This window comes from Pteropus alecto, unplaced genomic scaffold (genome assembly GCF_000325575.1).
Source record: "Pteropus alecto unplaced genomic scaffold, ASM32557v1 scaffold237, whole genome shotgun sequence".
NCBI lineage: Eukaryota > Metazoa > Chordata > Mammalia > Chiroptera > Pteropodidae > Pteropus > Pteropus alecto.
The window spans coordinates 1,441,824-1,456,256 of NW_006440624.1; the positions used below are offsets into that span (position 1 = coordinate 1,441,824).

The following is a 14,433-nucleotide window of genomic DNA, read 5'->3' on the forward strand; positions in this document are numbered from 1 at the left end:
ACCAAAACAAACAAACAAACAAACAAACAAACAAAAACAAAAAAAGAGAGAGAGAGAAAGAAAGGGGGGGAGAGAGAGAGAGAGGGAAGAACTATTTTGACCTTGGATTAGGCAAATAAAATAAAATCTTACATAACATCAAAATCTAGACCCATAAAAATTTGATAAATTGAACTTCAGTAAAGTTAAAATACTTTGCTCTGTGAAAGACTAAAAGAAGGAAAAAAACCTGTGGACTAGAAGAAAATATCTGGCAAATCACATATTTCACAGAGGACTTACCTCAAGTATATATAAAGAACTCTTAAAACTAAACAAAAAGAAAAAAAAACCCCTGTTTTAAGAATAGCAAAAGATTTGAACAGACAGACGCTTTACCAAAAGGAAATAATTTCAAAGGGGAGAAAAAACCCTGGATTTGAGCGGGAAGATTTGGTTTTAGATTAGTATATTTTTATAGAGTCTAATAAATATTTGTATATAGAATGCAACAATATTTTTCAAATCAAGTCTATGTCTTCTGCTTTCATCCATGAGAGAGTAATAGAGGAGCTTTCCTGATATTAAAAACAATAAAACTGGACAGAATTCTATGAGGGAACTTTTTTGGGGCAGTAAACAGTGCAGTAAAGGACAATGATCCCTGTGAGAAGAGAAACACGCCAGGTCCTGGCTTTCTGACAGGGCCAGGTTCTGGACCCTGGCACAAGGAGCAGGAGCCCTAGCCAAGACAGCAGTCTCACTGAGCAGAGGAGGTAGAAGGCAGGGCAGGACACCAAGGAAGAGGGGGCTGCATAAGCCCTAGACTGAAGGCTGGTCTGTGTATGCTCAGGCCAAGACACCATGCTATCTACCAATGAGTGGTTGCTGCAGGCCTGGGAGCAAGACAAGATACTCGAGGTCAGACAAGACTGAAAGATATGGGAGTTCTCATTCAGCCAGAGTCAAAAGGGCTTATTAACACCTCAGGTATTCGGGTAAAGCACCAAAAAAGGCCAGGTCATAAGAGCAAGGACAAGCTGACACAGATTAGTCCTACTGAAGAATAAACCGGTCCTCTAGGATCAGAAGGAACCAACAATAATTTAACTGCCAGACAGAACAAAACCCAACAGCTTGTAAAGAAGACAATATAAAACAAATGCCCTACAATTTACCATCCATAATATCCAGTGTGCAATAAGAAAGACAGTAAGAAGAAAATATGACTCATTAAAAAGAAAAAAAAAAGGAGCCCATGGAAGCAGACAACATGAAGACACAAGACTTAAAGAAAAAATTAGACATAAGGGAAAATATATGGAAATTTCAGCAGAGAAATGGAAATGATATTAAAAAAATGGAAATTCTAGAAAAGAAAAGTACAGTATCTGACAGGAAAAATTTACTGGATCATCTCCATGACAGATTGGAGACCACATAATACACAGTCAGTGAGCTTGAACACAGTTCAGTAAAAATTATCCAACCTGAAGAACAGAGAAAAAAGATTATAAGAGGATGAAAAAGTCTAAGAGACTTATGGAATAATTTCAAGTGGTATAACACACATATAGATGAGTGAGAGATAGGGTAAAAAAAACAAACTTGAATACATGATGGAAAACTAATCCAAATTTGGTGAAAAAGTTTAACTTACAGAGCCAAGATGCTTGGTGAACTCCAAGCAGATACAAAGAATATCACAAACTAAGCTAACAGTAAAATCACTAAAACAAAACAAAACAAAAAAATCTTAAAAAATAGAGAAAATGGACACTATACATACAGAGCAGCAATATAAATGAGACTGACTTCTCATCTGAAATGATGAATTCTAGAAGACAGAAGTTATATAAATGAGTCAAAGATGGATTCTGCATGTGTGTGCTACCACCACCTCACGGTCACATCTATTTCCTTGATCAGCCCTGAAATTCCCCGAACTCCCTACAACAATGTAAAAACATCTTTAAAGCGTTGAAAGGAAAATAAACAAACTAGTAACCAAAAAGCTTGTATCTGGTAAACATATCCTTTAAAAATGGGGTGAAATAAAGTTATTTTCAGATAATTCAAAGCTGAGAGATTCTTCGCTAGCACACACACCCATAACTACAAGAAATGCTGAGGGAAGTTCTTGATACCGAAGATAGATGATACTGGATGTAAAGTCAAATTTACAGGAAAGAATGAAGAGCATCAGAAATGGTAAATACGTGGGTAAATATAAAAATCAATTTTTCTTATCTTAACGGATAACTGATTACTAAAGAAAAATCACAATACTGTATTATTTAGTTTATAATGTATATATAATAAAATATATGACAAAGTTGCACGAAGAGTTGAGGGGCAGATGAATGGAATATATAAAGAAAAACAAGTAAATATTCAATGTTTGAAGTCAAAGTGTTTTCAGATAAATTAATTACGAAATTATAAACTAAACCAACTACATGAGCCTATAATACCACATACCAAAACAATAACAGGATCATGTAAAGGTCCATCTGTGTGAAGAGTTTCAATGTCATCTTCAATGTTATAATCCCATTCCACACCAAGATCTATGAAGGTCCGTGACTTGGCTTCTTCCCCTTTGCCATTCAAAATATAGTGGCCTGTAGCCTGGTTCTTAATAGCTAAAGGAAGCAAAATGAGTAACCAGCAGACATTTTATTTTAGCATATTACAGCTTTGATGATCTATAGTAAGTCTATCCTCTTCTATAAATCAAAGGCTGTTTATTAGCATCAAACCAATCGAAATGAGTGTTATTTCTGCTATGAGTCCCAATTCCTTTATTAGGCATTCAAAATCCTAAAGAAGCATTTCTAACTAGTCAAAAACAATACCAAGATGGTTATATAGAAGAAAAAAACTAAGAAATGTTCCCATTTGAAAACATTGTCAAAGAGATTAACAGTTTCTAACTCACTAATCCTATACATTTCCTCAGAAACCTGGAAATATTTAGAAAATTATGAATACTTCTACAATAATTAATACAAATCATGCATGTTAGTTTAGCATTTAACATATTGGCTTCTTTACTGTGTATCTCTTTCAAATTAGTCAAAATATTTATAGGCACTCAATGTATTTGAACTAATTTTTAGGCCAACAAATAATTAGTTCTTATAATTATAAAATTTCAAGACCACATTCCCTACTTACATGCTAGAATAAAAGCTGTTAATAGAATTTATAATATATTATAGATCTACTATATATTGTAAAATAAAAATTTTTCTCTAATGCATAAAAAAATACATTGGATTTTGAAGTTTGGAGGTATTTATCAGCATATAATGTTAGAAAATACAATTTCATATTATTACCATTATTGAAAATGTGTAGAAAATGAGTAATTTCAGTTAAATGCATTTATCTCTCTTGAGCTTTTAAATTAGTCTAATTTTTCTAAGAATAATAATCTGAATTCTAGGATGAAAGATAAGGAATTTTAATTACTGGAAAAAGAACTGTGGCTGACTGCTAGACTTATGAAATCTAGTAGTGAATACAATTTAAATACTAAAGAAATTCTATAGCATCATAAAATAATTCATTTTTAAGTCTCACATTTAAATAAGCAGTTTTTTACAAATTTTCATGGGTTTGACAGATGATGCCTTAGCTTCAGAAATCTTTTCAGTGCTTTAATATGTCAAGGAATATGCAAAAGTTATGTTTGCATTTATACATACACTTCAAATATAAAATCCTTTAAAGTGACATTTTTACATGAACCTTTCATAAAGGAGGGAAAAAAATATCTTCTTTTGGAAATTATAAACAGCCATGCAAATGGACCTGTATATGTCAGTCATAAACTAGACACATAACAGATATTAGGAAAATTTTCATTAGACTAGGAAAATTCACATGTGGTAGCTTTTCAGTCAAAGGACTTCAAATGCAATAAAAGTAAGGAGAGGTATACAGTATAGCATCAACCAACATATCAGAACTAATTTGCCAACATAAATATGGCAAATTTTTCTGATATCATTCTTTAATTTAGTACATTTTAACATATTTATTTTTCTCATCCCCTAATACAGAGCAAAAATACATAAAAAGTATAAATTTCCAAATGATTTTTTTCTTTATGTTAATAATGAACCAACCCAAGTTTCACCAAAAATTAAAGCTCTATTTTTGAATATTTCTTGTTTTAAACAAAGAATGGTTGGGAGAAATGACCAAGAAAAAAATCACGTAATAATGCATTTATATAAAATTTGAATTCTGCATACTATGTATACATATATACATATATATATACACACATATATATACACATATATATACACACACATATCTACACACATATCTATCTGTCTTTCAGTAGATAAATAGATATGATTTCTTTGACATTTCCATGTAGAAGTGCATGTTAAAGCAGAGCCAGCAGACAAGAACACTTACCAAGAATATGAGGAGAGGCCTCGTCTTCTTGGATTAACACATGTCTAGCACCAGGGGGTATATCAAACATCTTAAGGTACCCTGTGCATGTGTAGTAAATATTGGAGGAAGCAAAGGAGAAAACAAAAGCAACAACCATGGTTAGTCAGGCACTACATTCTTACTGCTCCTGCACGCAGAAGAGGGTATCCATAAACTGAAAGAAGCAGTTTCAGAAATTAACTTCTAAGCATTGGTAGCTTGTATGACATCTGGCATGAGATTAGAGGAAAAAAAAAACTTTTTTTTTTTTTTAATTAAAGAGGGAGAAAAGAGTTAATCTTGTTTCCAATCTATTAGCCATTCAGCCTGTGTTGACCTATGAATTGTGTCAACAACAATTCAGGCAAACACTATACTCTCCTGTGTCCCTGTAAGGGATTTTAGTTTTTCTAGACCACTTATTTGAAATGGGGACAAGTTTTAGAATACTTAGTTGATGAACTTCTTGAGATATTTTATCTGTTTCTATATTACTTTAAAAGCTTAAGTGGTGAGTATAGATAGCTAACCTTCTAAATAATAAAGTATCTTTATATTTAAAAGCCTACTTTATTCTAAAGGAATTACAAAATAAATTAGTGAACAGCTTTTATTTTTCTTGTGATCAGCAACTAATTTTAAAGCATTTAACAAATTTTATAATGGAAATGTTTTTAAAATATGTGTTGTAGATTTGACCAAACCATTTGGTTGGAAAATATCTACAAGTTATATCATGCATTGCCTTTACACACACCCTAACCTCAATCTTCTAATGCAAATACTATAAAATCAATATGTTTAATGAATTGGCTTGGGTTTTAAAATCATATATTAATCCTATTACAGTTAATGTCATATATAACAAACCTTCTCAGTATTATCAGATATTCTAAAAATTACCTTAAGATCACTTGCAATTAAGATCCCAAGTGTCAAAGCAAGATCAATTATAGTCAAGGCAAATAGAGAAATCAAGTGTTATATCACATTTCCATCAAAAATAAAGGAATATAGGAAGATGATGCAATTGACATTTTATATTATGAAACATCTAATTCATAAACTACAGGATGAATATTGAAAGAAATTCAGTAGTAAATACACAGTTACTGATGGAATTGAAAAAAAAAACCTGTTTGTTATTTGTATATGGAAAATTAATATCTACCTATGGGTAGACTTACTCAACTTTTCACAATTTCATTAATGGCTAACTAAATAGAAGAGTCATTTTGGGGTCAGAGTTTTTAACATTTGGGCCTGGGTAAAGTCTAGGACATGAAAGGTACCATGTTTGCCTGAGTGTGCGATGGCTTGGAGTAACATGCTTATTAAGATGCCATGGACAGCAAAACAGCTTGATGTCATTTATGGATGCCCATCTTTCTGCAGTTTGCTACAACTTACCCAGTACATTTTTAGCTTCCCTTGTTTCAGCAAGAGAAATATTACGAGCTCCTTTGGGTAAAGTGAAGGCGCCTCTCGTCTTCCCTTAAATAGAATGTCTTTAATTAGTGGAGGTTTCATGTTTATCAGTCTTGCTGTTTCATTGACTATACAATAAACTATATATTTATTAGGTAAGATGTAAAATATGTTCTGTAATCTTATATATTGAAGTCAAAATGCATTTATAATAGTTAGCTAATGCCAATAAACTGTTAATAGTCAATGAAAGTAAGACTAAGCGTGAATGAGAAATGATATAGGTGATTTGAAGTTGAATACTTGCAGATTTCATTTTCCAGCAACTTCAATTCTTTATGGCACCTCTTGCTTAAATGTTTCCCTGTTGGAAAAGGTTAATTAGTCTATTGGATGACTATGATAATAGCATTAGGGCAAAGAAATGGATGTCAGATTATCTTTGAACAGTTTGAATCTGTATGGCTGATGAAAGATTTCTTCTGTTCTTCTGACCTTGATTTTCAGGTTTAGTATAAATTTTGAGAGATCTGAAAAAAAGTATTACTACTTCATATTACACATAATATAGAATAAATGATTATGGCAAAAACGTTTTTCTTTATATTAATTCACTCTGGAAAAAAATGAATTATTTTATACCAAAAATAATAATAAATAACAGCAATAAAGCACACTAAATCATTTCATAAGATGGAGAAAATTACATTGTACTGCACCGAAACCATTATTTATATTTTATTACATATATTTATAGATGTATAAAATTTTTATTCTGTTTGCTTTATTCAAATACTATAATCACCCAGAAATAGTAATACTTGCTTTTTAACAATCTTTAAAGTATAAAACATAGTTAATTATCACATAGGAATAGCAAAGACATCAGTAACTAGAGTAGGGAATGCCTAAGAAAAACACATTAGAATAGAGTCGCCTAGCTCTGCTGCCCTAAGTATATCAAAGAGTAAAACAAGTATGTGTGGAATTGGCTTGAGTTGGGTAGCTCAGGCATAATGAGAAAAATAAAAAGAACTAAGAGAACTATTCCATTTGGATGAAGACTAACTTTTTTAAACTTTCTTTTCTTCTAAAAGGGAAAGTTACCACCATGACAATGTGCTCAAAATAAACCAAATCTCTTTGTTTTTGTTTTATTTTGATTTCAATCATTCTATAAGAGACTACTGTATACTGACAGTGCTTTAGATGATGTAAGAGAAGTTTCTCAAGAGAAGCACCACATCAAATTTATCTTTAAATGCTGAATAACAAGAAACATTTGCCCAGTAGATTCTTATTAAATAAGTGAATAATATTTGTTACAAACTCAAAGAAATTATTTAGTAATAAATATTTGTATCCAAATCTTTTATGAAAATTCTAATAAATAATTATAAAACTACTAATTTTTTGTATATTAGTGTTTTTGTTTCATCTGCTGAATCATCACCAGATGCCTAGGTCCAGGTCATTGACCATTTAACAAGCACAAAAGTTCACACACATGAAAATTATACCTTGGGTTATTTTTTGGTTATACTTCAATTTTATTTAATATAAAATTTTAAAAATTATGTGAAATATAAACCCTAGATTTATAGATTTATAAATAGCATAAATGTTTTACTTTTAAAATAAAAGAAGCAAAATGAATGTAATATCTTAGGTTGTATCCAAACTTGTTATTTTTTTTTTAACTTCTGATCAAGAATTTAGATGCGACAGAAAATTCGAAATAAGCATTAATCCTAATTATTAGGTCTAATGCATTTTATTAAAAACACAAAATAAAAAAAAAGATTTTAGCTAACTACTATAATTGATAATATTTGTTCCTTATCAAAATTTAGTAAATAATTTTTTTGTCACAAATGCTATGGAATATGAATTCAGTTTTTTAAATAGTTCCTTAAAAGGTAATCTAAATAAAAACAATCAGCAGCTAAGTTTTTGTTATATTTATAGAGAAAATACTGCAGTCCTAAAAGAAGTCGCAAAAAATACGAATCATAGAGATCCATGAGAGACATCTTACCAAGCTTCCTGGGCGTTCTGGTAAACGTCCCCTTCACAGTTCGACAATGGGAGTTATCTCCTCCACAGACACCACACTTGTCCTCGACCTTGTTAGAACCAATTTCTTTATCACAGCCCACTTTCTGGGGAGAGAAGATGTTAAATGTGGTTGATTTTAATGTGCCAAGTCAAGGCCTGCTTCCTAGAGAATGATGACCCATCTCTTTTAATTGGGAGCCCAAATCAGGCAGTTTGCACCAAACTTATACTGTAGGTTGAGCTGTACCTTTTCCCAGTCTCATGACCATCATGCAGTCATCATCATAAAACATTTATCAAGCACAGATGTAAGCTGATACTGAGGAGACAAAAAAGACAGTGCTTTTCTCTTGTTGCTTTCGTATAATAAAATAGTGAGTTGTATATTAGTACAAGCTTTACAAGTTGGTTGTAAGACAAAACTTCACCAAAGTGGTAGAGATTTTCATAGGGCTCTGAGGAACAGAGAATGTGAAAATGCTTTTCAGGAATGCAGAGGGATTAGAACAGCACAGCAGAAGTTCTACGTTCAAGGAAAGTGGCTTCCGAGTACAATCTTTAAACCATATTTAAACCAATGGAAAATTAGTGTGGTATGACAGGGCATGGAGAGTGAAAGATTTGCTAAGCGTAGGCTATGAAAGGCCTTGAGTATCAGAAAGAGTTTACATTTTCACATTAACTTAACAGGGAACTATTAAAGGTTTTCTGAACTGGGGCAGGTCCTTTACATAAATCAGTGTAGGATAATGATACATGATATGCCACTGAACTCATAAATTTGGGATGAAAGTGGGCAGAGAAAATAATGATGACACATCCACTGCCTTCTAGAGTCTGTGAAAGGTGAAAGATAAACAAAATATAGATTCTACTTTCAGGGAAATTTTAGGTCAATTATGAGGTGTCCATATACTTAAGATTAGTTAATATAACACTTTAGTTGTTCTGAAGTGAAAAGAAACCAAATAGGAGCAATGTGCTTAATTAATAAAGATAATTTCATATCAATTTAACTTGTATGTGAACATGAATAAGAAAATAAACTGCATTAAAAAAATAAAAAAGACTAAATGGGGCAAAACCTCCAGGTTTTGCATCTTCACTACTTTTGTTCTGATGTGAAATTCAGTGTTTAAACTTGAAATCAATTGGAATGTGAGAGAGAAGGAGAAAGAAAAGTTTCTAATATCTCTTACACAAAAGATAAAATATATTTAGCATCAAATTTTAAAAAAAGACTTTGTATATTAATAGCAGATGGCTACTAGTATAATACGCAAAGGCATTGTTCCCAAGTTGTATTCCCTACTGACAGACATCAGAGTAACCTAGAAAAAGCATTTGGCTAGAAATTAAAAACTATATTTAAATCTCAATTCTGCCAAATGAGCGAAGTTTGATTTTATTAAGTGTAGTTTCTCCCAGACTTAGTTTAGCTGCTGAACTATTCATACATTTTCATGATAATGTGATTTCACAGAAAAGAAATAGTTAAAAATTTTTGTAAATATGCAGATGAATGATAGTAAAAGTAGAATTGCAAAATACTCCAGGGAGCTTGTGGGGAAAGCAGCTATAACTCACCACACACTCTCCCCGCACACATATGCTGTACGGATCTTTGTAAGAACAGCGTGTTCCATCGTGCACCAGCTGTTTCATATAAGCAACGTCGCCAGTCTCTTTGGATTGACAGTAAAGGTGGCATCTTTTCTTGGCTGCATAAGATGGAGGATCAAATCAACTATTTACATAAAGTGGTATATTTGAGCAGTAGAGTTTATTTCTAAAATAGAAAGTTTCGACATAATTTCCTGAAAATAAAATGCAGTACAAATAAAACAGGGAAAGTAGGCATATTTGGTGTTTGTTTCATTTAACCAGGATGACCATATGATTTAACATCTATGCTGGGATACTTCTGAGAGTGAAGAGGGGCTCTACTCCTAACTACTCTGGGACAGCAGCTAGAAACTGGGACTATCCCAAGCAAATCAGGTTAAATGACAACCGTAGATTTAACTGCAGCTCTTCAAAAAATTTTAATTAAGGACCAATTTATTTCTAGTGACACTTAGATTAAAAGATTTCTCTTTTTTTTTTTTTTGATCTCATGACTTTGTGTAGTTTTTGCCACTTGTAGAATCTTACTAATTAAATTTAATATAATTTATGTGACTCACTTCACCAAAATAGATCAAAGTAATGTAACATGTAATTCCTACATGGATGCATCTTTTCTTTAAAACAGCTTTGAAATTGAACTCAGCAATATATTATATCACTTGATAATCATGTAACTATTTTCTCTTATTCACACAAATAAATACAGCAAGAAGTTTCCATTTGAACATATTTAACTGAAAATGCAGGGGTAAGAAGTGAAACATTAAAAAGTAGTTTCCAAGTGTATTTTTTTAATAACTAGTGTATGGTACAAAAGTAAAAGGTTGTAAAATGCCTGTTGTTATTAAATAATAGTCATTTTAATTGTTCCTGTGAATTTTAGTGTTTATTGTAAAAGGACTATATTTTCCTCTAGTTATTGAAAAATGACAGATCACAAATATTCCAAAAGCATTTCCTAGCTGAGGGATTTTAGTTGGATAAGAAAACTGAAGCTCTCTTCCATGCTTTTTGTTTTGTTTGCTTTCCACTGATCGTCTTAGTAGTGATGGCAGCAGTGCTGCTTGCCAAGAACTAATCCATAATTCTCACCTCTACAGAAAGTATTGTTAGCCTTACTCCTGGAAACCCAGAAGGGCTTACCCCTATAAGCACCAAGTTTTCTAAGGACCAAGTAGGAATCAAGAGTCCAAGGGACTGGTGTAGACAAAGTGTCAACTCTTAAGAACCATCCACACAGCAGGAAAAGAGAGAGTGTCTGCTCACAGTCAGGATGTTCATACGGCAACCAGTGGTGTTTGGTGTTCTGGTATTCAAAATGGGAGTTACGTTGCTGGCACTGCTGTGCTCTGAAGTCCTCAAAGTGTTTTTGACATTCTTCTGTATTACAAAGCTGGTACTCAAAATTAACACCAGGACAATCCTGACCACCATTGATGGGCCTAAAGAAAAGACAACATTTTAAAAGGCCTTTTGGCTCTGGTCCAGCAGTTGAAGCTTGCAGAAACAGTGCTCGGGGGCAGAAAGCCAGAGCTTCTGAGCTCCCAGCACCAAGTGAATGAACTCATACTTCCTAATTTCAATCCCTTTCCAAAAGTACCATCCTCTCTCTGCTGGGGGTTGGGGAGGGTACCCCAAACTCAACTTAAAGCAGCTTTTCAAACAGTATAGTTCAAATGCATGGTGAAAGTATATAAAGAAAAGGAAGATATATATATAGACTCAGGAAATTTATATTTTCTACATTGTATAAAAGATGTAGATGCAACCCAAAGAAACTTGGATGACAGCTCTATGCCCAGTTTCCTCATATCTAAAATGCAAATATTAATCCCATCGTTCTTAGAGAAAAACTGAGAGGACTGGATGAGTTAACATATTTAAAACATTTAGAACAGAATATGGCTCATAGTGAACCTTAGCTGCTCTTATTACTACAATTTTTATTGTTTTTTGACTTCCACTAATACTACCATCATTTCTTCCTCTGAAGACAGGTATATGACACTCAGTCTTTATAAAAGACATGTTCAGAGCCAACCTGCTTCCAGAGACACAGGGCTGCTCACACGTTAAACCCTAGACAAAGAAGAATGTCCTAAATTTAATATTTCGGTTATTTTTTCCCCTTAGAAAATAAATTTTGCTGAGCATATAAAGATTCAAACAATTTAGTTTGGGTAAGCAAATGGATAACGTTCCCCCCACAACAGTTCTTTGGCCTTCTTTTACCACCTTTCTGTTGCCCTGCTCTGAAGCATCTCCCTTCTAACCCTGAGTGTCTGTGGTTGGTTCTGCTTCCGCCCTGATGTGCCTGTGCTACTTGTAGGGGACCTCATGGCCTCACTGCCCAGGTCCTAAAAGCACGGTGATGGATTGATGGGCTTCCCCTGCTCAGCTCCTTAATATTCCTAAACAGCAATTTACTTAAAGTCTCTACTCTTCACTCGAGCCTCTCCTCTTCACCACTGACCACTCTTCACAAAATTGATAAATGGAGATGTACCCAAAATAGACACTTAAACCTTTAGTTGTCATGTTCTATATTTTACATGTACTTCATGAAACAGAATACTAATAACATTCTATTGAAGCATTTTCTGGCCTATCCAAAAATAACCAGAACTGTAGGGGTCACACTCACATTGGATTATTGCACTGGCGTGTCCTGAAACGAACACCAGTTCCACACGTCCGGGAACAGGAGCCAAATTTGGTCCATGATCCCCAGTGGCCATCTTGTTTTTGTTGATTAGCATTCTTCCACATGCAATGGCCCTTATAGCACCACTTAGGAAAATGACAAAAGGCAATTATGAAAATCATGCATCCGCTACAGCTGAAGTTGTTACATAAGAACCACCAATTGAAAGGCTCCATCGCTCCCTGCCCCTCGGGTGAAAATGCATTTAAAATTACCCCCAAAGCAATTATAACAATAAAGTACCCTATAGAAAGGTTAATTTAGACTTGCATTTTTGAATATAAATTTTAAATATTACATTTATGGGTGAGTATCAAACATAAGCAATAAGAATGATTTTGAGCACCCAATTTGCACAATCGGAAATGGGGAAAATTGGGTCCCGGAAAGGATCATCAGTAATATAAGACCATCTGACCAGGAAGAAATTAAGTGGGGACTATTAGAACCCTGAAACCATAGAGGCACTTAGCTTACAGGGCTCAGTGTACGGCAGTTAGTTCTTTTCACTTCTACCATTTTGACTTGCTTTTTTGTCCTACATACAATAGAAGTGTTTCTTAGAACTCAATGTTGGTAAAATTATATATAACACAAATATATTTAGGGAAGTTGGATGTTCAGAGTTGATTTAGAGGATCTTTTTCATAAAGCAAAAACGAATCAACTCATTATTGATCTTAATTTTTTAGTCAAAAGTTTCCAATACTAAATTTTCTCAAGGTAGCAAACACACTCTATGTATTGTGTCTAGCAATAGTGCCTAACAAAGTTTAAACATGAATAATGGCAGGTTTTATTATTATTATTATGCTTATAATGTTCGTAGCAAGTACAGTTTATAAACATTTAAAATAGAGCTTGAAAGAGCTTTAAAAGAACTAAAACCTAAATAAATCTTCTTTGCCAGCTTTTGGTTTTGTCTATAATATCTTATTTCCAAACTAGTCAAGCCACTTCAATTTGAGTTCTTAACATGCTTTTGTTCGGGGATTAGTGATCTTTCCCCTTATGAGTAGCATAGGTTGGCACTTGGCCAGTTTCTGAGCATTCAGACCTGACTACACAATTTGAGATTTAAAACCTCTGGGCATCTTTCCCAAAAGAGCAAGGCCAAATCTTTTCTATAAGTTCACAGGACTTTATTTCTGAACAACTTTCACAAGGAATGGAAGGCAAGCAAGTAAATCAAATCCTATTAATAGAGTCCCAGCTATTCTGCTGAGCTGCCTCTTCCTAGTCTATCAGGAATGGGCCGAATAGTGGTGCCAAAGATGTCAGATTCTGATCCCTGCAATCTGTAAATGTTACCTGATCTGGAAAAACAGTCTTTGCAGGTATGATTAGATTAAGGATTTTGAGATGGGGATTATGCAAGTAGGCCCTAACTGCCATCCTGTGTATTCCTATAGGAGAGGGGTAGAGGAAAATCTGCACAAGAAAAGGGGCAATGTGGTTATGGAGGCAGAGACTGGAGTGCTGCAGCCACAAGTGAAGGAATGCAGGCTGCTACCAGAAGCTGGAAGAGGTGACAACAGGTTCTCCACTAGAGCTCCTGGAGAGAGTATGTTCATGCCCACACATTGATTCTGGCTCAATGAAACGGATTTTAAACTTCTGGCTTTCAGAACTGTGAGAGAATAAATTTCTGTTGTTTTAAGTCACCAAACTTGTGGTAATTTGTTTCTACCGTCATCGGAAATAAGTACACAATGTTACCGCATTTCCATAATGAAATCTCATGTACTATGGTATTCATGAAAAAGACAAAACAACTATGTTCATCATTTTCCAGACTTTAAAGATGACTATTATGCCACATATCTTAAATCTTCATTGTACAAAGAGATAAAACTCACTTTTCCAGCAGCACATTCAGTCCCATCAAGTGGGGGGCCCTTTTTAGTCTTACAAAAGTAGGGGTTATCTGGATGGCTACACCACAGCTGTTTGCATGGGTCAAAGGTTCGGAACTAGAAGAGAGAGAATCAAAATCTCAACGAAGTACAGATAATATGACATGCACCAAGAATATCTCCTATGCGGTTTCTTCACATCACGTTTCTTGGATATTTTAATTTCAAGTTAATAGTCAATGTTTCAGCATGCTGAGAAAAAAAATACTGTCTAAAAATTCCAAGTACAGATTACTTTAATTTTGCTTTTCTAAAACAGTG

General features: G+C 33.7%; 1 protein-coding gene across 1 annotated transcript in view; it reads right to left on the minus strand.

Annotated features, from left to right (window-relative positions):
• ADAMTS3 (ADAM metallopeptidase with thrombospondin type 1 motif 3) overlaps positions 1–14,433 on the minus strand; it is a 229,759-nt gene that overhangs the window by 19,171 nt on the left and 196,155 nt on the right. Inside the window, exons 11-17 of the mRNA XM_006917296.3 lie at positions 14,116–14,229; positions 12,197–12,342; positions 10,819–10,994; positions 9,511–9,644; positions 7,904–8,027; positions 4,417–4,497; positions 2,461–2,624 (exon numbers count right to left, since the gene is read on the minus strand). Of these exons, the coding sequence (XP_006917358.1) occupies positions 2,461–2,624; positions 4,417–4,497; positions 7,904–8,027; positions 9,511–9,644; positions 10,819–10,994; positions 12,197–12,342; positions 14,116–14,229 (939 nt within the window). The remainder of the gene's footprint in view (positions 1–2,460; positions 2,625–4,416; positions 4,498–7,903; positions 8,028–9,510; positions 9,645–10,818; positions 10,995–12,196; positions 12,343–14,115; positions 14,230–14,433) is intronic.